The following is a 26,578-nucleotide window of genomic DNA, read 5'->3' on the forward strand; positions in this document are numbered from 1 at the left end:
ACTATTGTGAAAGTTCATTTCACAATTTAGAAAAAGAAAATTTCCTGATTGTTTTTTTTTTAAACTATCCCTGTTTATTTACCTGATGAGGTTCCATCTATTTGCAGCCATCAACTTTTAAAAATTAACTGTCGCCTTTTCACTGAAAAAGTTGGCCATCTTGGTCTTTTCTTGACTCATCTTTTCAGTTTTCCTTGCAGCAAAGTTCTTCTCGTCTTTCCTATGACCTTCTCCTATTGTTATCTTATGATTTATTGCTTGTTTGTATCTTATGATTTATGATTGTATCGTATGATTTATGATCTATGACTTACCACTGTGTTGTTTGTATGTACATTGACAGCTTATGCACTGGAGACAAATTCCTGGTGTATCCCATCACACGGCCAATAAAGAATATTCCATTCCATTCCATGTGCTAGGTGCAGGAATAAGGTACAAATTGCTATCATCCTTGTTCAGTAGAAACAGTTCAAAATAAACAGTTATTAAGTGGGATGAATTATATTGTTGCTAACACAGATATAGTTCTATTCTGATTATATGGTACTTTGATTATATGGTACTATGAATTTTTTGAATAGCCAGTATACAGAGTTAGCTTTTAGTTTTAGTATCTTATTCTGTTAAAAGCTGAGTTATAAATAAAGAGATAGGTTGGGAAAAAACACACACAGGTATCTGGGAAAAGTCTTTATTTTATCTATTAAATAAAAATAGTTTATTTATAAGGCATTTGGATTCAGTTTCACTGAATAATATATTTATAACATACTCTTAATCTGAGGTACAGGCTTGGCTACTTTTTCCGCCCCATTTTTGGTGCTTTCTTAAGACCTTGGATATAACTGCTAGGTATCTGGTAGTCCTCTGCAACAGAAACAAACAATAATATTAGTCACTTTACATTTAGCACTAAAGTGTTTACAACACAATAGGAACTGCAGCGTACTAAGACTTTAAACATCCTGAAAATCTGAAATCGTATCAGTGGTTCTTAGATGCTGCTATCATAGGCAGTGGTGAGAGATATTGGAAACTAGTTCAACAATATTTAGATAACCTTCCACCAAAGTATATAAAGAACTAACAATATGTATAATAGCCATTCTACTTTCCTTTATATAGAAAAATGCACTTGGAACAATTTTTGTGAATACCATAAAGCAGTGTTTCTAAATTCAGCAACTTTAAGATGCATGGACTTCAACTTCCAGAATCTCACAGCCAGCAACCTGTCCATGCATCTTAAAAGTTGGGGAGGCGGAGAAACATTGCTTTAAAGTGTTAAGAAATACTTTTTAATTCAGCATAACCACTTAAGATTGATGAATGTTACAACCCCAAAATCCATCAACCAGTCATAATTTGTAGCACTGAACAAATGGGCTGTTTACTAGAAAAGTGGCAAATTGGTATATATACTCGCAAAGAAGTTCCTATTAGTGGCATCAGAACTAGTTCTGGAATCACTGCTTGCTAAAAACATTCAGAGTGTTTCCATTCTGATCAAAAGTAAAAGGGAATGTCCCTTTGATACATTGGGTTTTCTGTTCTGATGCCACTAATAGGAACAAAAATAAATACAAGCAAATTGATAATATATTCTCAGTGTCTCAGCAGGTGGCAGCACCTGAGCAACTTTGCTTGGTCTTACAAACCACATAGGGTTGGGTTGGGTTGGGTTAGTATTTGGACGGGAATCCTTAGGGGACTTCCCAAGGTTAATTATTAGATTGGAAAGTAAAAATAAAAGAAGGGGACAATGGCAAACTAATTCTGAGATTCTACCAAGAAAACCACCTGGAACTATCTATGAAGTCATCAGGAATCCACCTTCATTCAAAGAGGATGATTTATGAATACTATTATAGCATGCCAAAAATACTTTACCTAAGAGCAGTTTAGCAAGATGATTGATCTGATTGCCCTGTATCTGGACTTGTGATCTGTCCTTTGCTCCAGGGATTGCGACAATAGTGGCGCTAGCTTGAACCTTTTGCTGAAGGGTACTAGCAACAGCCTGAGGGTCCAAACCATACCACTCAAGATTCTTGATTATTGTTACCTAGTAACCAAAACAAAAAAGGGCATTACAAAATTAATTGTAATATTGGGCTGGCATGCCTTCTTAAATAAAATACATGGTTACTTTCAAAGACATTATATTAGGAATGCATTATTGTTAGTGTGGGAGAAAATTAAAGGACAATATTATTTGAGGATACCGGTTTGGCTTTCAACAATGGAAGCACTGATTCACCCAAATGTTATTAACATGGAAAATCTTGTTAGATACAAAGATATTTTGAATGAAAAGTGGGAACTCAAAACTAAACAAGAATTGCGCGATCAAGGGATTGATATGGCATGGTACTCACAAGTGCAGATACATTTTAGATATGAGAAAGATGTTAAACTATATGGTTTTTATAATGAACTAACAGAACTAGACAAGATATTAACAGGGACAGAAGGAAAACTGATAAAGAAAATGTACAGCTACTTATTAGACATGAAATTGGAAGAAAGACAAGTAAAGGAGACAATGATAGTATGGGCAAAAAACTTTGGTTATACAATAGAGATAGATAAATGGCAGAAACTGTGGGAAAGGAACTATAAATTAACAATGTCAACTGAATACAAAGAAAACCTGTATAAGATGTTTTATAGATGGCATTTTGTACCAGCGAGGTTGACAAAAATGTTTAAAGTTAAGTCGGCTAAATGCTGGAAGTGCCACCAGATACCTGGGTCATATTATCATTTTTGCTCAAAAGCAAAAAAAAAATTGGACAAAAATACATACGTGGCTGGAAAAAATGATAAAGCAGCATATTGATTTATGCTAAACAGAAATATTCTTGTTGGGGATCTTACCCGAAAAATATAGTAAGGGGAATGCATATTTACTTATCCATATATTAACTGCAGCTAGAATTGTATTTGCACAAAATTGGAAAAGTGAAGAAATTCCCCACAGATGAGAATGTGATCAGGAAAATATTAGAATGTGCAGAAATGAACACTAGCAATTAAGGAGAAAGAATAAACTGAATACTATATGACATGGGATTTATTTTATCAATGGTTAGATAACAAAAATGGAAGTTAGAAACAGGGAAACAAAAGAAAAAGAAGAGTGAAATAAAGAAGATACGTTAAGAGAGAAGTTATTTTATTTATTATTTATTATTTGTTTAAATTTCTATACCGCCCTTCTCCAATATAGGACTCAGGGCGGTGAACAGCCAAAGTAAAAACAAGACATACATACAAAACATGCAAAATCTAAAAAAAAAAAAAAAAACTGTTTAAAATAATTAAATAATAACCTCTGGGGGGAGGTTGTTCCAGAAGTAAATTAAAGAATACGGTTGTAAATCTTGATTATCATTTTACAAAGATATTTGTACCTGGTGAAGATGGAATTATTATATTAAAAAATAAAAAATGTATTAAAAATTAATTGTAATATTGACACTAACTGGAAACCTACTGTAAGAATTTAGGGTATTACTTTTATGTGAATATGCTCTAGTTTATTGACACTTTTCAAGCTGTGGGGTGTGGGGAGATACAAATCTTCTTACCATGCACATTAATCATATTTTATTTTATTTTATTTTTTAATTTTAATTTGATTTATATGCCGCCCTTCTCCGAAGACTCAGGGCGGCTTACAATGTGCTCAGCAATAGCCTTCATCCTTTTGTATATTTTATACAAAGTCAGCTTATTGCCCCCACAACTGGGTCCTCAATTTACCTACCTTAGAAAGGATGGAAGGCTGAGTCAACCTTGAGCCTTGGTGAGATTCGAACCCTGCAGTAATTGCAGGCAGCTGGTCTTAATAACCAGCTTAATAACAGGGTGCCTTAAACCCCTGTACTACCAAGGCTCATCATATCTTTACATGTCTTTAGAAATCAACATACATATCTTTAGAAATGCTAATTTGACAGCATATCTCCAAAGGGGGCATAAAAAATTATGAGCCTGTTTAAATTTATTTAGTTCTAGGACTTATGTGAAGAACAGATCATATTTTAGTTCATGATTATGCAGAAATATTGAACATTCAAAAAGATTCACAAATTTAAAACATTGCTGTATTATTACATCTGGGTGGCTTAAATGAATGATCCACACAAGCATGTTACCCTTCTTCCTGATGATAGATTCTGGACAAATGCAGTTGAGACTTCTGCTCAGAAGTCCTCAAGTTGTGACTCTTACCTTTTTATTGGCTGATCTCTGTGCTACGGTTACATCAATTGGAAGAATATTTCCTTTTCTCACAACAGGTGCTTGTCCCCAAAAGGTTACCTGATGGAAGGGTTCTAGTCTGTTTAGACACCTGCCAGTAAATTAGAAAATGTTAAACTTAATCTAGTAAAAGCTGTTGAGATGGTTCTTTCAGCATTTATGCTTAGCCATTCCTGATGTCCAAAATTGCCAACTACATGTATCCATTTAGTACATAAATGGGTGTGAGTATGTTCCTATTAAAAATATTTCAGGAACAAGAATTTATTTCTGGGCTTGAAATGTACTATTTCTCTTAGTAGGTCATTTATTTTATAGTAAAGTCAAACTAACCTACCACTGTTAAACATTGGGAAACCTATGCTGAAGAGGCAAACATTAAAAACTAGGCAACAAAAATCTTATCTTGCAAATAGTTCTCGAACAGTACCTATTGAACAAGAAGTGCAACATGCAGAATTTTTGAAGTCGTGCAAAACATCCAAGCAAGGTGCTTTATATAAAATAAAATGTGAATGAAGTATTTTACCTCTTTCATTAAAGCTACTGCAACTTTTGTAAAGCTTGGAAGGCTGCTTCAAAAGTGTGTCCATGCAGCCACTATGATTTTCCTTCCAGCGAAGAATTTCAACTACTTTTCCCATTGACTGACCATTGGTTATGAAATAACTCTTACAGTGGGTATCATCTTAGATAGATCACAATTCACCAAATGTTACTTTATTGTAAAGCAATCAGCCATGCTGATTGAAAATTCTTGAATTATGGTCTCAATAGAGAGGACTCAAGATTGGGGAAGGTAGATTTACTTTATAAGGAGAGCCTATATCAAATATATAAAACACCACTATGAATTAGTCTTCTCTCACCTGCTGAGGAGATCATCCCACTTGAGTTTTGAGATTTCATCTTGCTCTGCTTTGTCCAACAGACAGTCACACAAAATTGGATTTACCTTTACAAAGCTGTGATAAAAAAGAAACACATTTTCATCATGATTTACTCCCTACACCAGTGTCAATAATGTGCAACACTTAATTTTTACTGTATCAGATTGGTTTAAATTTATTGGAACTACAAATATGAAGGGTTTTGCCATCTACTTTTTGCAGTTTAGAAAGGTAAATTAAATTAAATTAAATTAAATTAAATTAAATTAAATTAAAGATAGACTTCTCCCAGCCAAGGTAAACAATTATCAGATAATTATAAACTAGATAATTACAAGTTACTAATCTGTGGAGTACTTGCTGGGGAAAGTGTATGTAATGATTAAAATAACAAACTTACTGATTTAATCAATTTTATTGTTGATGGCGCTATCTAAACCTGAGGAAGTACTTCCTGATTCAATTAGCTGCTAAATTAAGAGTACAAGTTCACAAGGCCCATGCCAGGCATGAAAGACCAGGACTACACATGAAGTTCCAACTAAACTGACTTACTACTACTCATGCCTATGCATAGGAATGTACTCAACAAATGATTTGTACTATTTGGGCACTGGATAATGGCCTATGGCAGTGTTGCATGTACGTGCCAGGAAGATGATCTTCCGGTTTCTGGTGTGCACATCTGTGCCGGCCAGCCAGTCTTTGCACATGCATGTGCACCAGAAACCAGAAGACCAGGTGGCTGGCACACATGCGTGTGCCAGAAACCGGAACATCATCTTCCCAGCATGTGCGTGTGTGCTGGGCAGCTGCTCTTCCGGTTTCCGGCGCTCCCATACGTATGAAGACGAGCTGGTCAGCATGCCGGAACCCGGAAGAGCACTCTCCCGCGTGCCTGGAGAGATGGTTCTGCGTGCCACTTCCAGCACGCGTGCCATAGGTTCGTCATCACGGGCCTATGGAATTCAAGAGGGGTTGGACTTAAGTCAGTTTGTGGTGACGTAGAGACTCTAGGCTGATTTCTCTTTTGATTCCACTCCAAGGTTCTGCCACTCCTTTTCCTGTACCCCATACTCATATATGTATGTTTACATGTGTTTGTGCATGGGGCAATAGTAAGCACCTCTGATCACAAACCATATAATAATAAGACTTCCAGAAAATGCCTATCTCATTTTATTTTGCTAGATATAGGAAAGGACCAGGATGGGACTAATCACTTGTGGGACTGAACATTCAGTTTTGGAAGTAGAAACATATGAGCCCAGAAAGCTATATCATAAAATCTCAGTGTGATCATTCCATGCCAATGGTATAGAGCCAATAAGCAAATATTCTGATCTCTATGCTCAATGGTTTCATTTCTTACATACTTTTTGTTTATTTCATCAACCAATTCATTAGCCTTCACATAGCTGATTATCACACTTCTCACTTCACTGCTGGAGAGGGTATGGCCTTTCCTGGGGAAAAAATGAGAACTTTATTAGGTGTGATGTTAAATTATGGAAACAATTGCAAATATCCTGCTCTTGGAAACTGAAGATTTTCTAAAGATTAGAGTGTCAACTATAGTGTCAACTATAAAGGCAAAATATGGAAGAAGTGGTACAATCAAAGCACACACATTAGCTTGGCATTCCAAAAGCATTAACATTTTAGGTTTTTTTCCTGGTAAGCCATTCTTTTCAAACTTACGCAAATACTACTGATAAGGTCTAGCTATGCCATTCTATTTTTGCTTAAAACATCTGAGTTACCTCTGGAATCTGAGTGACTCAAACACATACACAATGACACAACTCTTTCCTTTAAGCAGTGGGGTGTTGCCATCTCCAAACATGCCCGGCCCACTGTGTTGAAGAGTAAGATGGTGTTTAATGTTATAGAATACAAAGAGGCTGATTTTTTATATTCCTTACTTATATCCAGACTCTTGAAACAATGGGGCCATCTTTGATGAGATTCCATAAAGTGGTATAATTTCAGGAGGATGGTACAGTTGTTCTTGGTCATCACTTTTACAGTCTTCGACAGACATTTCCGATGCTGCAGTTTCAGGTACAATGAAGGATCTAATGCTGAAATGCAGAGAGAAACATTATTTTCATATATTTAACCAGAGACTTATTGTAATGATTAGAAGTGACATACAAAACTAATCAATGCAGTATCTCATCTTTCTGACTTAACAGAAAATAGATATTGTAAACTACTCGTCACATTATTGCTATATAAAAGCTCATGGCAGAAGTAAAAGTGGGAGCCTTTTTTGTTCTTAAAATAATAGATCAAGAAGATTCCAAGATGCACTCTTTTATTGACCTCTTATGCCTATGATGGTTTTGGTCAATCCTGGATTTAACATAACGTTTTTCAACGATAAAAAGATTAACTAGTTACCAGCCATACCCAAGCCACACAGATTGCATTTGCTACAAATAGGTTTTGCCTGTGTGCAACAAGCACACAGTTTCACTCCAAATATACTGATACTATTCTATGCAAGCTAGGATCTCTAATTTAGGGGTTTTAAACCACTATATTGTTGCTCATATGCCACCAACTAGGAATACACTCACAAACACAATGCACAGTTCTTAAAATGAAAAAATTAACTCAATTTTGTATATTTTCTAAACTTAGTCTTATTTAGGACATCTGAATACTTTACTTTTGTTACCTTTTCAATGCTTATTTTCCTTTCTATATGAAATTCTATCACGGGTAAAACAAATTTTGTTTTGGATGATTTCCATTTGGAACAAATAAATCGTTCCATAAGAAATTTAAAATACTTATTACCTAGCAACTTCCTAGATACTACGGCAGCAGAAGAGTTTAACTTTACTCTTTGATTTAGCAAAGAAAGAGAGAACCAGAATAGTTAGAGAAAGCATTCAGTAAATATCAACAAGGTATATGAAACTCTCAGATATATTAGAAAATGGCAATCTAGGATTTTTTATATATATATTTAAGGAGACAGAAAGAATCCACAAGGTCCCAAACCAGTCTCACAATGATTAGGGGGGGAAGACTTAACCAAATTTATGAATGTCCTTAAAATAATCCATCTGGATTAGATTTGAATAAAATCTATTCCTGATGTAAAATATATGGATAGTTACATTTTATTCATCTTCTTGCATGTCACTTCTAGTTGATTTCTTATCTAAAGCTAAATTTAAATGATTCTCCTATACATACTGAGTCAACTTCCTTGACATCACAAGTACTTATTATGACAGAGCTAACGCACAGCCTTGCCTATTCTAGCCAATTACTATAGAAAGCCCTGATATCACATCTGTCAAGGTATGGCACAAGTAAGATCTCATCAATGTTACTGTAAAATGTGAATTTCATAATGCTATATTTATGTGACATCACAGATGGGTGGGGGAGGAAACATGCTAGAATTTCCTGTAGGAAATAAAGCCCAAGAGCCCAGAATCAAGGAGCCAAACCCTTCAGAGATGATCCCCGAGGAAAAAGGTGAAGAGGGGCTGCAGTGCATCTTTATCCACACTAATCCACTGCCACTTTTAGCAGAAGTAGGAGGAAGATTTGCGAAGAGAGCATGGGCAGCAATAGGAAGAGACGACAGGTAAGTTTGCCTAAGTTCCAGCTTTTACATGAAACTGGAGTGAGATGACATACGTGGAGGGTGTGTGTTGATACTAAAGGAAGAGAAGAGTAGAAGCCATGCCTATCCATTTCAAACATTTTCTTCTCCTTTTCATTTTCACTATCTACATCATGGATAACCACTGACATGCAGAAGCTGGGACAGTAAACGAAATAGGCTAGATGTACTGTATATATAGGTTGCATTCCCCATAAAAGGCATCCCCGACTTTTCCAAGTATCAAATGTGTAACAGCTCACACAAAGTTTATGGCTGAGCAGATGCCACTAATATCTTTGTCTGTTACGACTTACAGACTGCAAGAAAGTTAAATGCTATCCTTTCATATCCACTAAATATCATTCTTTATAAAGTTTTAAATCTTGCACATATTTCAAATGCATAGTTACATTACAGTTACCTATTACTCACAATAGTTTCTACACCACTTCCAAATTATCCATTTAAAAGTAATGCAGCAATACTTCAAGCACCCCATAAAAATTTAGAAATGGACTACTATCAAAAAACCTGGCTCAATGGCATAGCAACAAAGATGTATAGTAATGGTAATAACTACGGTAGCAGTTGTGTAAATTATCTTACTACTGTGTTTTCCCAAAAATAAGACCCTGTCTTATATTTTTTTGAACCCTGAAATAAGTGCTTGGCCTTATCCCATGTGCTTATTTCCATGTGCTCAAAAGCCCGATTGGGCTTATTATCGGGATGTCTTATTTGGGGGGAAACAGGGTAGTAAAATAACAGATTTCCAAAGTTTGATCTTGATTTTTTTTATTTTAATAAGAATGCACTAGAATGAGTTTTCCAAAAATTTACCCCTCTTGATACAGCAAAAGGAATGGTGAAAGCATCACTTGCTAAACATTATGTGGTAAATGTTTGGGTTGATAAACATTTCTGGTTGGAAAGCACTGTTATGTGATGGCTCAGATGTCCCTTTTTCAAAATTGTCACATTTTCATTCAAAACGTTGTGATTTTTTTTTTAAAGTGTTGGTTGTGGGGGAACTATAAGTGCCTCTAAAGAGCCTGAGTGTTCCTGCATTGCTGATCCCTCATCTTTAATATAATACAGAGATTTATGGCTCTACAGTTTGTGATGTCCAGCATAATTGTAACATGTTGATTTAAATACCTGGGAAGGCATTTAGTATTAGTCTGGTCTAATCTTTTTAATCCCCCTCAAAATCTGCTTTGCTGCCTCATCATGGCAACAGAATGTTGGGAGTGTATTCCAAGACTACATATTCCAGCATAGTTACCAGAAAAACAGGAAGGTCCTCCCAATAACTCAACTAAAGCAAGCAAGCGGGCACAAGGTAGTAGCGATATAAAAAGATGCTGGAAGCTGATGATCAAATTAGCCAAGGACACTATGGGGAGGAAAGGCAAAGGCAATGGCAAACTACTGTACTATAACTACTACATGGATAGACAATATTATAAGATTGGCAATACAGTGCTGTATGATGGGCCCCTCAGGTTTGATGGCATTTAGCCTGCTAAAGAGGAAGAGCGGAGGATATTTTGGACTATTAATGATGTCTATGTCATGGCTAATATTAAAGCCTCTGGAGTGTCAAGTTGCTGATGTAGACATGTAGGGAAAGAAAACCCGACAATGCCAAATAAATAAATAAATAAATGCAATAGAAACATGGAATATAAGAAACAAGAATGCGGAATAGTTCAAAACAGTGAAAGATAAAATGACTCAACTACATATTGATATCTTGGGCATCCAAAAATTGAAATGGACTGGAACTGGGCACTTTAAGTTAAAATATCATACTATTTACTACTCAGGACATGAAAAATAAAGAAGGCATGGTGTTACTCTCATAACTAAGAACAATATTTTGGTGCAATGCAGACAATGACCAAAAATAGCAGTTAAGACTTTGTGAACAATCCTTTATTAGGATTATGACCCAAGTTAATATTCCAACTATTGGTATTGATTACTCTTATGGTCAATTTCTATCTGAAACTGCCAAAACTTGCAGGCAGATTATGCTGTTTGTGGTTGGAGACTGGAATGCCGAAGTTGGAAATGCTAAGGAAAAAAATAGAGTTGGGATGTACAGCTTAGATAAGAGAAATAAAGCAGGAAAATAAAAGGTTTCTGCCAATCCAATCATTTCTTCACTGCTAACACACTATTTAAATAACCAAAACGATGTCCTTGTAGATGGCCATCATCAGATAAACAGAAATCAAAGTGACTATAGTGGTGAAAGAGCTCATTCATAAATTGAAAGACACAGACAGGAACCGACTATGGAACAGATGACAAACTGCTTATCTGTAAGTTTCAACTCAAGCTACAGTGGAAGAACAAAGCAAACTAGTTTCTATGAGCCTGAGCATACAACCACCATTTTCTAGAAGAGTATCAGGAATCACTTTGAAGTCCTGAAACTTATTGCTAGGGAACCAGAGGAACTATGAAGTGAAATCGGATAAATTGTTAGCATAAAAAGAGACTGACAAACACAGGGGAAAAAAACCCAGAAAGCAATCTGTATGTCAGAATAAATGGCGGAAATTGATAGGAAGAGAAGCCAAAGCTAAGAAAGACAAAAATATCAAAGAAGGAACTGAATAATTTCAGATAGTTATAAAAGGGACAAGAGGCAATATCTATAACGACATTGAAGATAAAAACAGAGATGGAAAAACAAAGAAAGCCTTCCAAAAGATCTCTGAATTCAGAAGGTTCTAGCCACAAACTTGTTGGAATGCCAAAGACAGGTTTAAAGAAGACCAAAGATACACTGGAAATCTATATAGTACAGATTTATTATTTATTATCGTCAACTTCCATGTTGCCTTAGAAGATATTCCGTATTTATAAGATCTTCTATATTAGAAAATAAATTTATATTAGCATTCAAGTCATTATCAAGTTGGAAGGCTACAAGTGTCCATAGACTATCTACAGAAATATGGGAACCAACAGAAGAATCACTGGTAAATATTCTAATCAAACTATGGTATAGATCAGGAGAAGAAAATAGTGGCCAATAGATTGGAAGAAGTCAGTGTACATACTAATACCTAAGATAGGACATTTAGTAAAATTTATAAACTATTACACAATAGCCATAATTTTATATACTAGCAAAATAATTCTTAGGATCATTAATCATCCTCAGAATTATGGTTGCCGTTCTCCCCTGGGTCATATGATTGCATTATGGGAGCTTGGCAACTGGCTCGCATTTATATAACTGGTTGCAGTGTCCCATGGTCACATGACCACGATTTGAAATGTTTGTTTTTTTACCATTTCTGCAAGAAAACAACCAAGCTCAGAAAAAGCATCAGGGACCACCACATTTAAATTTCTACCCTTTTTTTCCAAGTTTGTGGATACATGATTCAAAGACTTACCTTTCATGTCTCCAATTTACTTCCACAATACTTTCCACACCCTTACTCAATTCTTTCACCTGGAGAATCTTCTGCTGTTGCATTGACTGCAAAAATTTTGAGAACTAAGAGAGAAAAATAGTTAAAATTGAATATTGGGACAAAAGAGCAGTATCAGCCAGTCCAAAGAAAAGGGAATATTGTCTAAGGAATGTCTACTTTTCACTGCAGACTTGGGATACAGATGGAAAAAAGAGGAAGCCTAGATAATACAAGTATAGGCTGATAGTCTGTTCACAAACCAACTGACAATATCTGGAAGTTCTTTAGGCTACAATAAACACAGACTTATTTTGGGGGCTGGCTGCAATGTACTGTACATCAGTTGAATAGATATCTTCAAATTATATGAATGTGTAACTCCTAAATCCTAGCTAAAAAGATATGAATAAGTAAAATAATACAGAGGAAGCAATTTACATTGGAGAGACATTATTGGAAATATTATGAGTACAAAAAATTGTTAATCTTCATCCTAAATTGGAATTATCTCAGAACTTATGTCTTGAAAAAAAAAAAAGGGGGGGGACAAATTTCTTAGCACAATTTTTTTGCAACATTGTAGAAGAAAACCTACGATATTGCTACAATAAAAAGATTGCCCTGACTCAAACCATTTACAAATATCAATGGGAAAGTACAAATTAATCTGTTCATTTGTTGCTTGACCCACATAGAACATTTAGTGCATACAATTGAATGAATGACCAGAGACACAATGTGCAGTAACTAATGCTACAAATACAGTGTTGTATTTTTTAAACACTGGTTTGAAAATCTAATATAGTATTTTGGCAAATTCTAAAAAAATCCACTTTATCAATTACACTTTTTTAATCCATGAATTTGCATGCGGACGCAAAACCTATGCTTTACGTTTCAAATATTCCCACTATAATTTTAGAGCCGTTTCCAAATTATCTATGCTGCATAGTCAATGATAGAGATGAAATGACATCATACTTACGTGTTTTTATTCAGTTTGGTATAGAACACATTGGGTTTCCACTGCAGTCCTAAAATGGCATTTTCATTGCATGTAGTGAGGTTTAATTTTGAGTATATCTCAGGATTGCACTATGATCCAAAATAATTTAAGATTATCTATATGGTCATGTGCATTGTTCACTTCCATTGTTCCCTAGATTTATTTATGTATGTGTTAGATTTGTATCTGCCTTTTCTGTAAGATTCACCATGTCTTTTTTTTTTATTTATTTATTTGATTTATATACTGCCCTTCTCCGAAGACTCAGGGCGGCTTACAATGCGTTAAGCAAAAAGTCTTACATGGGGGTCATTCTCCATTTTATCTAGACAACAGCAATCCTGTCAGGGAGCTTGGGCTCAGAGATAGAGAATGAGACAGAACTAGCCCAGGTGCCCAATGAATTTCTAAGGCTTAGAATGGACTAAACATGGGTCTATTCATTTACTTTTAAAATGTATACGGCTTCCCAAGTCAAACAGTGTGACTCTGGGTGGTGTACAGCATTAAAAAAAAAATCAGAAAAAGAAAAAAAAACAAAGAAAACCATACAAAAATAAACAGACAATATAGAAATATAAATTGTAAAATGACAACCAAGCATACAACAAAAAACACCATGGCAGGGACTCCCATTTAACTGGTCCCTAATGTCTGGGAGATGAGCCAGGCCTTAATGGCTATTGTAAAGATGAAAAGAGTTGGGGTCTGCCATATATCGAAGGGAGGGAGCATTCCAGAGAGCAGGGGCAACCACAAAAAAGGCATGCTTCCTAAATCCTACAACTGTGATGGCAAACCTATGGCACGGGTGCCACAGGTGGCACATGTAGCCATATCGGTGGGCATGCAAGCTCAGCTCAGGCACGCATGCATGCGCCGGCCAGCTGATTTTCGGGCCTTCTGGGCCCACCAGAAGTCAGGAAACACACTGTTTCCGGCCTCCGGAGGGCCTTGGGGTGGGGGGGAAGGCCGTTTTTGCCCTCCCCAGGCTCCTAGAAAAGCTCTGGAGCCTGGGGAGAGTGAAAAATGGGCCTATCGGGCCCACCGTGCCATCACGTGCCAAAAGCGGGGGGAGCACCGAGGGTTGGGGTACATAGAATTATGGATGTGGGCACATGTGTGTGTGACCCCACTGCGCTCCCCCCGCCTTTGGCATGCGATGGCAAAAAGTTAGCCATCACTGTCCTATAGGAATCTGAAGCATAGCCTCCTTGTGGGAGCATACAGGACAGGCAGATGTTCTTGGGAAAAGGCGGCCCTCAGGTTACCTGGTCCTATGCCATATAGAGCTTTAACTAATTGGGAGTCCTCTGGCCATAGTTGTGACCTGCTCTGTGAGCAGGAATCCAGGAGAACCCGCAAATTGTGCACCACATCTGAATGGGACAGTGACACCTGACCCAGAAATAAAATGGAAGCTCTGAAACGCCTGCATCTAGGGGAGCCAAAACCACTGGGAAAGATCCTTGATGGTTTAATTTGGACAGCTGGTGACAGAGATGTGTTGCTATGTATCATCAATATTTTGATAATAAATCACCCTGAACCCAACCAATGGCCTCTCCCATCTCTTTCATGTAGATATTAAAAAGGATGTGGGAGGGCCAAACCTTTTGGCACCCAGCAAAGTTAGAACATAAATATGAGAAGCAGGCAAGTGATTGCCTTACAAATGATTTATTACTGCAAACTTCCATAAATACGCAAAGAAACTATTCACCTTTTTGTAGCTAGATTTCTTTATATCCAGTTGTTGATCTTTTGGACTATTAATAAATTAAAGAAAAAAATAATTATAAAACAAACAAAATTTGCATCATCTATAATAAGCTAACTAAAAAGACATCCTTGCTAAATTCATATATTGATTCATTTAATTACAATTGTTATTAGTACTTTACAGGGACCCAGTGGCTCAGTGGCTAAGATGCTGAGCTTGTCGATCGAAAGGTCGGCTGTTTAGTGGTTCAAATCCCTAGTGCCCTGTAACGGGGTGAGCTCCTGTTACTTGTCCCAGTTTCTGCCAACCTAGCAGTTCGAAAGCATGTAAAAAATGCAAGTAGAAAAATAGGGAGCACCTTTGGTGGGAAGGTAACAGTGTTCCGTGCGCCTTTGGTATTTAGTCATGCCGGCCACACGACCACAGAGATGTCTTCGGACAGCACTGGCTCTTCGGCTTTGAAACGGAGATGAGCATCACCCCCTAGAGTCGGGAACGACTAGCACATATGTGCAAGGGGAACTCTTTACCTTATAAGTACTTTACTAGAACATGGATTTTTTTAAAAAAAAAAATCCTTAGCTAGCATAAACTCCAAGGTAACTTCAATCCATTAATCAGTACAGAAGGACTGTTCTTGCACAGTCTGGCCTAATCCCAAATATCCTTATATACAGCATAAAGGAGCTCCTACATGCTCACGTGCAGTTAAAGGATTTGGTTTAATTCAGAATATTCTTACATATAAGGAAGCTTCTACATACAGATAAAATTCCCCAACACAAGAATTTTCACTCTCTGAATGCTCAAAGGAGGTCAGCTGTATACTTTCCAACCTTCATGATTAATGGTTCTAAACCATGTTGCAGATAACAAGAAGCTGAGAATCCCCAGAACTTCACTCAGTATAGAAATGCATGCTTTACATACATATAATTCCAAGTTTAATCAGTGGTATTTCTACTTCAAATAATGAGACAAAAATAAGTTCTGGTTGGGATCTGGGGAAGTAAAATTGATTGGAATAGAATGAACTGAACTAAACAGGAATTGTCTTGGCTCCATGTTCCAATTCCATTTCAAGCTACATAGATTTTAAAAAGGTGTTAATCTAGATCAGTGTTTTTCAAATTTTGCATTTTTAAGGCATGTGGATTTCAATTCCCTGAATTCCCTAACCAGTTTGCTGGCCTAGGAATTCTGAGAGTTGTAGTCCATACATTTTAAAAGTACCAAATTTGAAAAGCACGCATCTAGACGCTGAAAACAGCAGTGTCAGAAGCTCCATCACTATCAGGAGGGTAGGATATGGTTTTTGGTTTTGTTGCAATTAGTATTGCTAACTAATAATCTTCCAATCAATTGTTGGAATGAGAGCAAAATTTTTAACTAAACCAGAGTAGGAAGCTAAATTATATAACATAATGGTTTTGCAGTCACTGAATTAAGTTTATGAATGATGGGAACTGAAATATCATAGAGCTAAGTGTGGTATATTGCCATATTAAGATGCTAGGTTCAAAAATATCAACCTTGTGTTACTGTATTAACGTGTACTTTGTACATGCAAATGTTATTCATGGATATAGTACATATTTTTCAGGTTAATCAATCATATTCTGAATGAATAAATTATAGTGGCATATCAGGCATGGTGAACATGGATAGACTCTAGGAGGTTCAAACAGAAAACAATTCTGTTACAGCAGTTGCTCTCACACATTAGGGGTCTCAGGTTCCCTTTACATTCTTAAAAATGATTGAGGATTCCAAAGGATTTTGATATATGTGGTTGTAACTATCAAAATGTTAAATGTTAAAATATTTATTTGACTTTGTGGATCCCCTGAAAGGACCTTAGGGACCCCAGGGATCTGCAGAGCACATTTTGTGAACTATTCCTCTGCAGCATATTGTTAGATATGAATTTTTTTAACTTTGATTTTCACTTTTATCACTTCACTTGTTTAATTTTGGTTTTGAATTGTGCTTTTAGTCTTGTGTTTAGATTGCTATATTATGCTGTGTAAACTACCCAGAGTGAGATGGGTGGTGTAAAAATGTAATACATAAAATAAATAATAAATACTTACCAGCAGGAAAACATATAGTTACGCAAAAATGTACTGGTCAGCAGAGGGAGCTCTGACTTCTTCACTTTACATTTTAAGGCATGAAAGAAACACTGATAAAGCAGGGCGTCCATTTGCTCTGTGAAAAGTAACATTAGGCACCATATGTTCTTCAGTAGGCTCTGCACAAATCCAATATTGTTTGGTTTGCATATAAAGTCACTTCTAATTAATTCATGCTTCTGTGTTAACTAGCGTTACACCACTAACATGATTTAAAATGAAGATTTTATGTAATTTTTAATTAAAAATGTAGAGCTATAAAGTAAAAATTAAAATAAATCAATAAACTATCCCTCCTAAATTAAAAGTAGTAACATACATGTCTTCTGCCAAGGTTTTATTTCTTATTCACTCAAGAACCTGATTCTTGAGCCTGATTTCAAAAGTTTCTTTTCGAGGGACGGTCAGGAAGATGTTGCAGAGGTGCTGCAGTTCCTTGTGGGCTCCCTCTTCTTTTACTCGACTGGGTTCTGAAGAGTGGAGGAGGAATTGCTGCAATCTGCTGAGCTTCCATTATTCCCTGACCTCTTTGTGCAAAGGGATTGTTTGGGATTTGTAAAGCAAAGTGTAGGAAAAGCTACTGGTGACTTCAAGGGCCAGTCATGTTTTAGCCTTTGGTAATATATGGATCTTATTCTGAATGGTTTACGGATTGTTTGTCATGCAAGCATAGCAGGTGTGTTGCTTCATTAAGGTGTAATTTTGTAAATTACAGCTGTGTGAGCAATTCTTTAACGTCACTATTTCCAGGTTTGGAATTGTCTTCAGCTGGAATCTGATTTAATTCTATCAGTACACACTCTCCAGCCACGAGGGCAAAGATTAATGTCAGAGAAACAGGCACAAGTTCCCCATTAAAAGTGTGGTAAGTGGGTGTACGGCTAGTCCTCAACCTATGGCCACAATTCAGTCCAAAATTTATGTTGCTAAGTGAGAAATTTGTTAAATGAGCTTTATCCCATTTTATGACTTTTCTTACCCCATTTGTTAAGTGAATCACTGCAGTTGTTAAATTAGTAACACAGTTGTTAAACGAATCTGGTTTCCCCATTGACTTGACTTGTCAGAAGGTTGCAAAAGGTGTTCACATGAACCGAGGACACTGCAGCCATCATAAATATGAGTCAGATGTCAAGTATCCAAATGTAAATCACATAACCGTGGGGATGCTGCAACGGTCATAAGTGTGAAAAATGGTCATATGTCACTATTTTCAGTGCCATTGTATCTGCGATCAGTCACTAAGTGAATTGTTGTAAGTCAAGGACCACTTGTACTTTATCACTCTTTTTTTTTTTGGTCATCTAGTTTTTGACATATTGCTAAGTGACGGCTGGTACTCAAATACTGCCATGTCCTAAAAGTGGTACAATCTGTGAAAAGGTTGAAAAGCTCTGATATAAACAAAGCAGCTACTTTCTGCATCTAGTAAATCTATTTCTGTGTAAATCTCTAATTATACCTTGTGGACTTCTGTTATCTTCCATCTCCTGAGAAATATTTGGTTCGTTCTCTTTAGTCTTTTCAGCAGCATCGTTTTGACCAAGTTCCTCTTTTTCACCCATGATACTACACGAAATGTCTTCCTCTAAGTTGAGATGTTCAATGTCCATCTGCAAGGATGGATCAAGAGAGAGGCTGCTTTGAGGTGTTTCCCCTTCTTCGTTCTTCTGTTCCTCCTCTTCTCCAGCTACCATCTCTGAAGGTTCTATTTCTAAGGGGGGTATTGTAGGTGGCCTTGATTTGTCACCAATTGCCCTTATGAATTTAAAAAGAAAATAAATAATGTGATAAAGCATACTCCACAGGATGCAAAAAAGGCTTACTCCAAATGCCCATTTTAGCAAAAAGAGGTCATGGAAACAAGTCTACTTAAAATGTATCACCTATTCCAGAGAAATCAGAATAGCAATAACCATCTGATCCCATAAAAGTAATAGTTGAAATAATACCAGTTAATGAATGCCAGTACAAAGGACCAAGGTACTTCTAAAGCCAATTCAAGACTTTGTCTGCGTATCCCAGCACAAGAACACCCACGTTTTAAATATTAATTGAATGTGGCCTGAAGTCACAGAAATCTTGCGTCTGCAAATTACAGATACATTTTCAAATTGCATTTGCGGGGACAGCAGTGCAATTCAGTTGAACATCTCAATACTATAAAGTCAATGGAACCATTCAAACCTGCATATATCTCATAGGGGCACATACAATTTATTCTGGGACCTAATGCAAGAGGGAAGGGAAATGTGTTTTTTAGTAGTGCAAGACAAAACTTAGGAGGAATGCTGCTCCCAGCTCCACACTGATATTATTAGGCTACAAAAGAGTAGATATCACCGCCAAGTTAGAAGTGAGGTTCAACTAAGACTAGAAACAAATGCCATGCTTTTTGTAGTAATCTGATGTCTGTTATTAGCAGTGCTAACCAGTGGTGGGATTCAAATAATTTAACAACTGGTTCTCTGCCCTAATGATTTCTTCCAACAACCAGTTCACCAAACTGCTCAGAAAGTTAACAACCGGTTCTCCCGAAGTGGTGCGAACTGGCTGAATCCCACCACTGGTGCTAACGTAATCATGAAAAGAAATACTATGAGATCTCAGAGTTCTCCAAATTGATGATATACCCAAAACGTTTTTCCTTTTATTGTTCAAAAGTGCAAATGTAAGCTGATCTAACATGGCTGAAATAAAGCCCCAACCTAAAAACTCTGATTTACAAGTTGATTATTCTAATAAAATCTAATATAGTCTAATTTAATATACAGGGAATCCTCAACTCACAACCATTCATTTAGTGACCATTTGAAGTTACCACAGCACAGAAAAAAGCGATTTATAACCGGTTTTCACACTTATGACCATTGCAGCATTGCCATGGCCACGTGATTAAAATTTGGGTTCTTGGCAACTGGCATGTATTTATGACAGCTGCATTGTCCCGGGGTCATGTGATCCCCATTTGTAATCTTCCCAGCAGCCTTCTGACAAACAAAAGTTAATGGGGGGAGCCAGATTCGCTTAATGACCGTATGATTCACTTAACTGCAGTAATTTACTTAACAATTGTGTGTGGGGGGAGGGGGGAAATCGTAAAGTGAGGCACAACTCACTTAACAACTGCCTCTTTTAACAATGGAAATTTGGGGCTCAGTTGTAGTCATAAACTGAGGACTACCTGTAGTCAGGTTAGAGTCCAGAAATCAGTTGGCCCAAGTCTTGAATTAACATGGTGCCAAAACTAATTGCTTTACTTCCAATTTGGAACATTCTCTAAAATTGGTCTGTGTCCTCACCATAGGTGATCCATGTAAGTGTGCAGCACTGTGAAACCCTTTCCTTTCATTCCAGCTGCTACCATCTCAGCAGTTGTCATAATAGCTGTTCCAATGGCCACAGGGGCTCTGCAAAAAGACAAAAAAAAAAAGAATGTATTACATGCTTAAGTCAAACTCTTACTCTATTTAAAAAGGCTCTAAGACCAGTTGTCTTCATTTGCATATCATATCCAAACCATGGATTAACTGATATTGGCGTTATGTTTTATCCTGAAAGTCAAAGTTAAAACCTAGAAGAAACACCAAAGTTCAAGGGTTATGACATAGGGAGACAAGGTGTAACATTGCTAAAGGAAACATTAAAAATGCAATTTCTGTTCTTCATGTTCTAATCCACCTGTATTTTGTTCAGTGCATTATCAAGTTTTCAAGTACATTTGCTACTCTTCTTAACATTTGCCCTTCAGATCTGGAAGATCTTTTTGTAATAAAAAAAAACAATAAAATTAATAAAAAGCATTACCTTAAAATGAGAAAAAACAAAAGCCCTGAATTTTTCCCCTTAAACAAAGAATTGCCTAATTTTTATAAACAACACAGAAGTTCAAGAATCAGCTTTTAACTAGGACGTGTTTTAAGACAGAAAGAGGTGCTTCTGCCTTCCAACTTTGCTCTATGGCAAAAGCACATCGATTATCTCTGATACTACACAAAAATGTATACATTTTCTTTGCATTTTTCTTGCACATAGATTGCAATAATGAAACATGCTAGACTTGGACACCAATTGAAGCTGACACTATTCCCCCCATACAAGCAACTTCACAAAAGAAATTCTTGAACATATCAAGCAAATGTCTCCAATATATGAACTCAAAGAGACTTCTACCTGCAATTTTATAAACATATGCAATCTGCAATGTTCTGCCTTTATGAAAGAGTAATAATTCATTGAGAGACATCTGCTTTATACACAGAGAACTCTAGATTTAATTTCTGGTGAAAAAGATTTCAAGAAAGAGAAAGCCACTGCCTGTAAACTACTTCAAATCATTGTTTAATTCAGTGTGAAGATGCTTCATTTAATTACAACTATGTACATTTCTGTAACACTGCAGTAGACCTACAATTTTTTTCATCTGAAAACAGATATAAGTTTTATGTTGGTTTGATCTGATGCTACAGGGACCAATAAGTTTTGACTGGTGAGCACCTTATGTAATTTAACACAATAATACAGCTGCCAAAAAATAGGATAGGTAACATGAAATAAAATGAAGTGCCAAAAATTTAAAATATCCCCAAAACACAGGAGACCTTGTCTGGGATACTGTATATAATTATTTTTTTCCAAGGCAGTAGCCAACATTTCAGAATATAAAATTAAGAGTTCCTTAACAAATTATTAACCTTTTTAGCATTAATTTTCTCTAGAAATCATACCTGTTTTCCACCAAGGTAACAGCACAGAGAGTACCTCGATTTATCTGGGGAAGACCACATTTGGGAATTATAACTCCTGGAAGCATTAAGTCTGTAGTGAAGAAACATAATATGTTCAAGAGAACAAATATTCAAGTAACTTCTCACAATTTTCTGTACTAAACAATCAAGAAGCAAAATATTACACCAGTAATAAACTACAAGGTACATTTCATAGCAAGTATCATCTCTTCAGCAATGTAACAAAAACTTATCAGCACAATCTTTTATTTTACCCAGATCTTATTTTGGCTCAGTGATCTTCACATGACACCAAAAAATATTATGTTCAATGTGATGCCTGAAATCAAATCTTACGTTAAATCTGTACCTATCCAACCTGTACCTTGAAATAACTTTATTCTTCTGTTCAGTTATGTCTGATTTTCCAAGACTGCCTGGGCATGTTCCTGCAGTTTTCCTAGAAAGGTTTTTCAGAAGTGTTTTGCCACTGCTTCCTTCTTATTGGCTGAGGGTGAGTGACTGGCTCAAGATTACCCAGTTGGCTTTGTTCCTAAAGTGGGATTAGAATTCAGAGTCTCCCAGTTTTTAAAGTGTTACCTTATCCACTACATTGAACTGGCTCTCTAACCTATAACTATTATTCCAGAAATTCCAAAACCAATCCTACTTGTGTGTTTGTGTGTGTACATGTATAGTTAGTCAACATGACACAGACTGTGTTTGGATGGATGGATACACACACAGGTCTGTATCCATGCTGACAAATAATTAATTCCTCTTCTGTACTTCAGAAACGGGGCCAGAAGGCAGGAACAGCTGCAAACTGGAATTAGTGCATCTGCAGCATATGAACTCTTCCTGAGTATATATTTCAAATGCACAAAAAGATGCAGAGACCACAATAGGTTTCATTATTGATTAGGTCACTGAATCAGAATTTCCCACCCTATTCTCAAAACACAGACAGAAGTGTTTGCCAAACGTTTTGCATACTTCAAAATCACACACACACACAAAAGAAAAGTACCTGCATAGCTTCTAGAACTGCATACTGTTAAAATGATAATATGACAACTGGAATATTGGCTGTGTTTTTCATGTTGTCTGGTATAGCACCCATAACAAACACTAGCATGGCTTAGGATATTGTGTGTGTATAAGCCCAGTGTGTCTTTGTCAATTAATGGTAAAAAAAAAGTATGAATATTTGAAAATGTATTTAATTGTGTTTCAAAAAACCCTACTTTCAAATAAGTGTGTTCAGATCAATAGTGCTACAAGCCAAATATTGAAGGCAAATTCCATAAAAAGGCAGATAAACAGCCCAACAGATTTCAATCCATTTCCTTACCTGCTCCTCCTACTAATTTGTGCATCACAGGTGGCCAAGTAGAAAAGGCAGGAAGAAGGTGGGGATAAGACCACAGAGTATACACTGCCCCAAAGAGAAAAGAAAACAATTTTTAAATGTTTTGCTAATATTTATTTCTCCTCAGTCTTGTATAATGTAAAATAAAAAATAGAAATTATTAGAAAAATAAAGGGCATATGCAAATGACTCTCATATCTTTTCATTCAACTAACTCAAAAAAGCAACCACTTCATTAGCATTAGTTTTAATTTACCCCATACAAAGGACTGAGTACAAAATATTTAAAACTTCTAAGTATAACAATGGAAGGCTGACATTAATTAGCTAGATCTGTACAATCATGCTTCCTTTTTGTACCATGTTGTTTATGGCATAAGTATCATGGCTTATTTAAACTATAGTTGCCTATTACATTTGAAGAAATGGTGATACCTAAAACTTAGGCTAAATAGATCAAATAATTTATTTATTTGAAATAATTAAATAGTAAATGAGTGGTTTCAAGTCAGAAAATGTTGAGCATAACAATAAAATACAGGTAATCCTTGATTTATGACTGTAATTGACCCTGGAATTATAGTTGTAAATTGTTTCAGCCATAGGATCAGACACTCCCATGACCAGAAATAATTTTCCACTGTTTTTCACCATGGTTAAGCAAACACTGCTATTGTTAAGCAAATCCATTCATTTGAGTGGGTGTTTTTTTGCCAGAAATTGGCAAATAATAATAATCAACAAATCACAGTCATGTGACTACAAAATGCCATGACCAGTCATCAAGCTGACCTATCCAACATGCGATCTTATGATTGTGGGGGTGGGGGGTGAGGTGATGCTATCATTTATGATAGATGGTTACTAGTGATCAAGCACCAATTCCGTGGTATCATGAGTTTGAATGGTTTAAAACAACCACTTACACAAGGAGTACCTGTATGTATCTACTACTATCATCACAATTCTTACATAGAAAGTAAAATCCTAATCAATCATATCCTCCTACGATCAGCATAAATTCCTTCTTTCCACTCACCAGCAGATATACATTTTGATAAGAGTTATAACGAACCATGTTTCAGAAATAATATATGCATCATGATTGGACCACTGTTTGTGGAGATGGAAACCAAGGGTCAGAATGATCAAGTAACTTGTTCAAAAAGAAAAAGAGAAACTCAAAAATTCCAAGTCTCAACATCAACTGCTCACTGGAATGTTTGCGGTACCTGTTGGATATAGCATTTTCTCCATTTCAAAAAGGATAGGATTTTTGCCATTGGCATAGACTGTGACAATTTCTCCTTTATGAGTATATATTTTAATAATATTCAATTCCTCTTTCATTGGCACAACTTCAGCCAGTTGTTCAGAAGTTAGGGTGGAAAATCCTGCTGCAACATCATTTCTCAATTTCCTCCTGCAATTGTTAATTTTATACTTGTTACTACATATCAAGAAATAGTCAACCCTGGAATACCATATCATTCAATCTGCAATTACCTATATATAAGATTATGAGATATTTTTAGTAGTACATTATTAATATTTGTTTTCTTAACATCCTCATTCTGTCTATTTATCCACCCAAGCAGCTCATACAAAATATACAAATATCCTAATTATACTATAACATTTAAAAAGTTATTAAAAAACCCCAAAGCCATTTTAAGACTGGCAAGCTATCCTAAAGCTCTTATTTCAAATCAGTTATATATTCTATTCAGGTAGTCCTCAACTTATGACCACAGTTGAGCCCAAAATATCTGTTGCTAAGCAAGACAGTTGTTAAATGAGTTTTGCTCCATTTTACAACCTTTCTTGTCACAGTTGTTAATTGAATCACTGCAATTGTTAATTTAGTAACAGGGTTATTTAGTGAATCTGGCTTCCCCATTGACTCTGCTTTTCAGAAGGTCACAAAAAGTGATCACATGACCTAAGGATATTGCAACTGTCAATGGAATTAAATTTTGATGACGTGACCATGGGGATGCTGCAAAGATCGTAAGTGAGAAAATAGTCGTAAGTCATTTTTTTGAACGCTCATTGAACAAATGGTTGTAAGTCAAGAACTACTTATTTATTGCCATTTTTAATGGTAAAGTATCAATGAATTATCTATTTTGAATGGAAATCTGCTTCAGTGATAGCAAATAGTGAATAAGATAACAAAGCAGTTTGAAGAATACCAGTTTTAAAAGAATATCAAGTATTGAGAGTTGAGATATAATCTTATTGGTCCAAATAATACAAATCAATTTCTAAACTCTAATAACATAGATATAAAGCCCAAATAACCCCTTTAACAAAAAAAATGTTGAGTCAGATACTACAGAGTTATAAGAACATTTTATTTCCTGAAAAGGAAAATCGATATATAAAAACATTTCAGAAAGTTGTACAATGCTATACGGTCCTGTCTCTTTTGTAAACTGTCAATCATTCTAGGACTGTAATGTTTATTTTAAAGGTGGCAAGATTAGATAATTACATCTAATTTGATAACACATATTTGGAAGATCGTTATTGTTTTGTCAAAACAAAATCTTAGCCCAACATTCCTTTCGATGCCTACTGCATGCAGTGCTGGAGTAACAATCAGATCGCTTTTATCTGTCGACCATCGATCTTCCCACGTAACATGATGTCTGTAAGGAAAACGATCAAAGTTTGCATTCGCGCTGAAGGAGGCATTTATTCACCACAGAATTTCAAAACCGCATCGTCATTATCGTGTAAGAGTCTCAGGCTGGCTCGCATAAACCTGCTCCTTGTGGTCGACATGAAAATATCCCGATTTACAACTCCCAAGAATACAACGCCTTGAAATGAAAGAAAGCAAACTCACCTATCGGAACCTTTGATGGAGGTGTTGGATTTCACCCTGAAAGGTTTGACGAACATATTTAAAGAAATGCCAAGACTCCGTGTGCTGTTCAGATAGTGAATTATAGTGAAATTAGTTACCTTAAGAATGAAGAGCTGTCTCCTTAAGAGATTGCATTGTGGGAGAAGTAGAGAGATTGCATTGTGGGAGATGTAGTCCATGACATGTGACCAAATCTGTATGTCTGATTGGCCACTGAGGCTCTCTGCATGGGGTGTAGAACAAAGCCCCACCCATTATGAATTGCCATGGAGGAGAGAAGCATGTTTTCTGAACAGGGGGACAGACCTGCTGTCATTTTACACTAGGAAATGGGACAGATTATGAAATATACAGATGAATCTCAACTTGACTCACCATGATTGTAAGTCTATGTTTTGAGGACACCCGAAATAAACTTGATCCGTATTCAAATCTGTTTGCTAGAGTTTAACTGCATTCCCAGTGGAGCCAGATGCTTTGGGAACAGAACAGTAAAATGACGTA

General features: G+C 36.2%; 1 protein-coding gene across 3 annotated transcripts; it reads right to left on the reverse strand.

The window, feature by feature from the left end:
• Window positions 1-678: 678 nt before the first annotated feature.
• Window positions 679-26,247, reverse strand: EIF2D (eukaryotic translation initiation factor 2D). 3 transcript variants are annotated; one of them, XM_070941552.1, is made up of 15 exons: window positions 26,173-26,247; window positions 24,432-24,622; window positions 23,182-23,265; window positions 21,828-21,918; window positions 20,403-20,510; window positions 18,563-18,858; window positions 17,059-17,176; window positions 14,966-15,011; window positions 12,216-12,319; window positions 7,088-7,246; window positions 6,539-6,628; window positions 5,142-5,237; window positions 4,243-4,363; window positions 1,894-2,068; window positions 679-870 (listed from the first exon to the last, which is right to left on the reverse strand). In XM_070941552.1, the coding sequence occupies exons 2-15, from the start codon at window positions 24,547-24,549 to the stop codon at window positions 800-802; spliced, it is 1,677 nt and encodes a 558-aa protein (XP_070797653.1). In that variant the 5' UTR covers window positions 24,550-24,622; window positions 26,173-26,247; the 3' UTR covers window positions 679-799. The 3 variants fall into 3 exon arrangements, with proteins under 3 accessions (XP_070797653.1, XP_070797652.1, XP_070797654.1); XM_070941551.1 differs by lacking the exon at window positions 26,173-26,247 and adding an exon at window positions 26,054-26,158; XM_070941553.1 differs by lacking the exons at window positions 24,432-24,622; window positions 26,173-26,247 and adding an exon at window positions 22,213-22,380 and having other exon boundaries at window positions 23,182-23,264.
• Between the last annotated feature and the right edge of the window lie 331 nt (window positions 26,248-26,578).

This window comes from Pituophis catenifer, unplaced genomic scaffold (genome assembly GCF_029215685.1).
Source record: "Pituophis catenifer annectens isolate HBS135680 unplaced genomic scaffold, rPitCat1.0.hap2 SCAF_3, whole genome shotgun sequence".
In the NCBI taxonomy this organism is placed as follows: Eukaryota; Metazoa; Chordata; class Lepidosauria; order Squamata; family Colubridae; genus Pituophis; species Pituophis catenifer.

Bases quoted from the DNA above. Each gene is read 5' to 3' on its own strand.
- EIF2D (XM_070941551.1), bottom strand. From the start codon at position 26,109: ATGTTCGTCAAACCTTTCAGGGTGAAATCCAACACCTCCATCAAAGGT. The intron at 23,266-24,431 runs GTACCGCAAACA...TCTTTGGGGCAG, and splicing joins GAAAATGCTATATCCAACAG to TGTATACTCTGTGGTCTTAT. The intron at 18,859-20,402 runs GTGAGGACACAG...TAAATTCATAAG, and splicing joins ACTTACATGGATCACCTATG to GGCAATTGGTGACAAATCAA.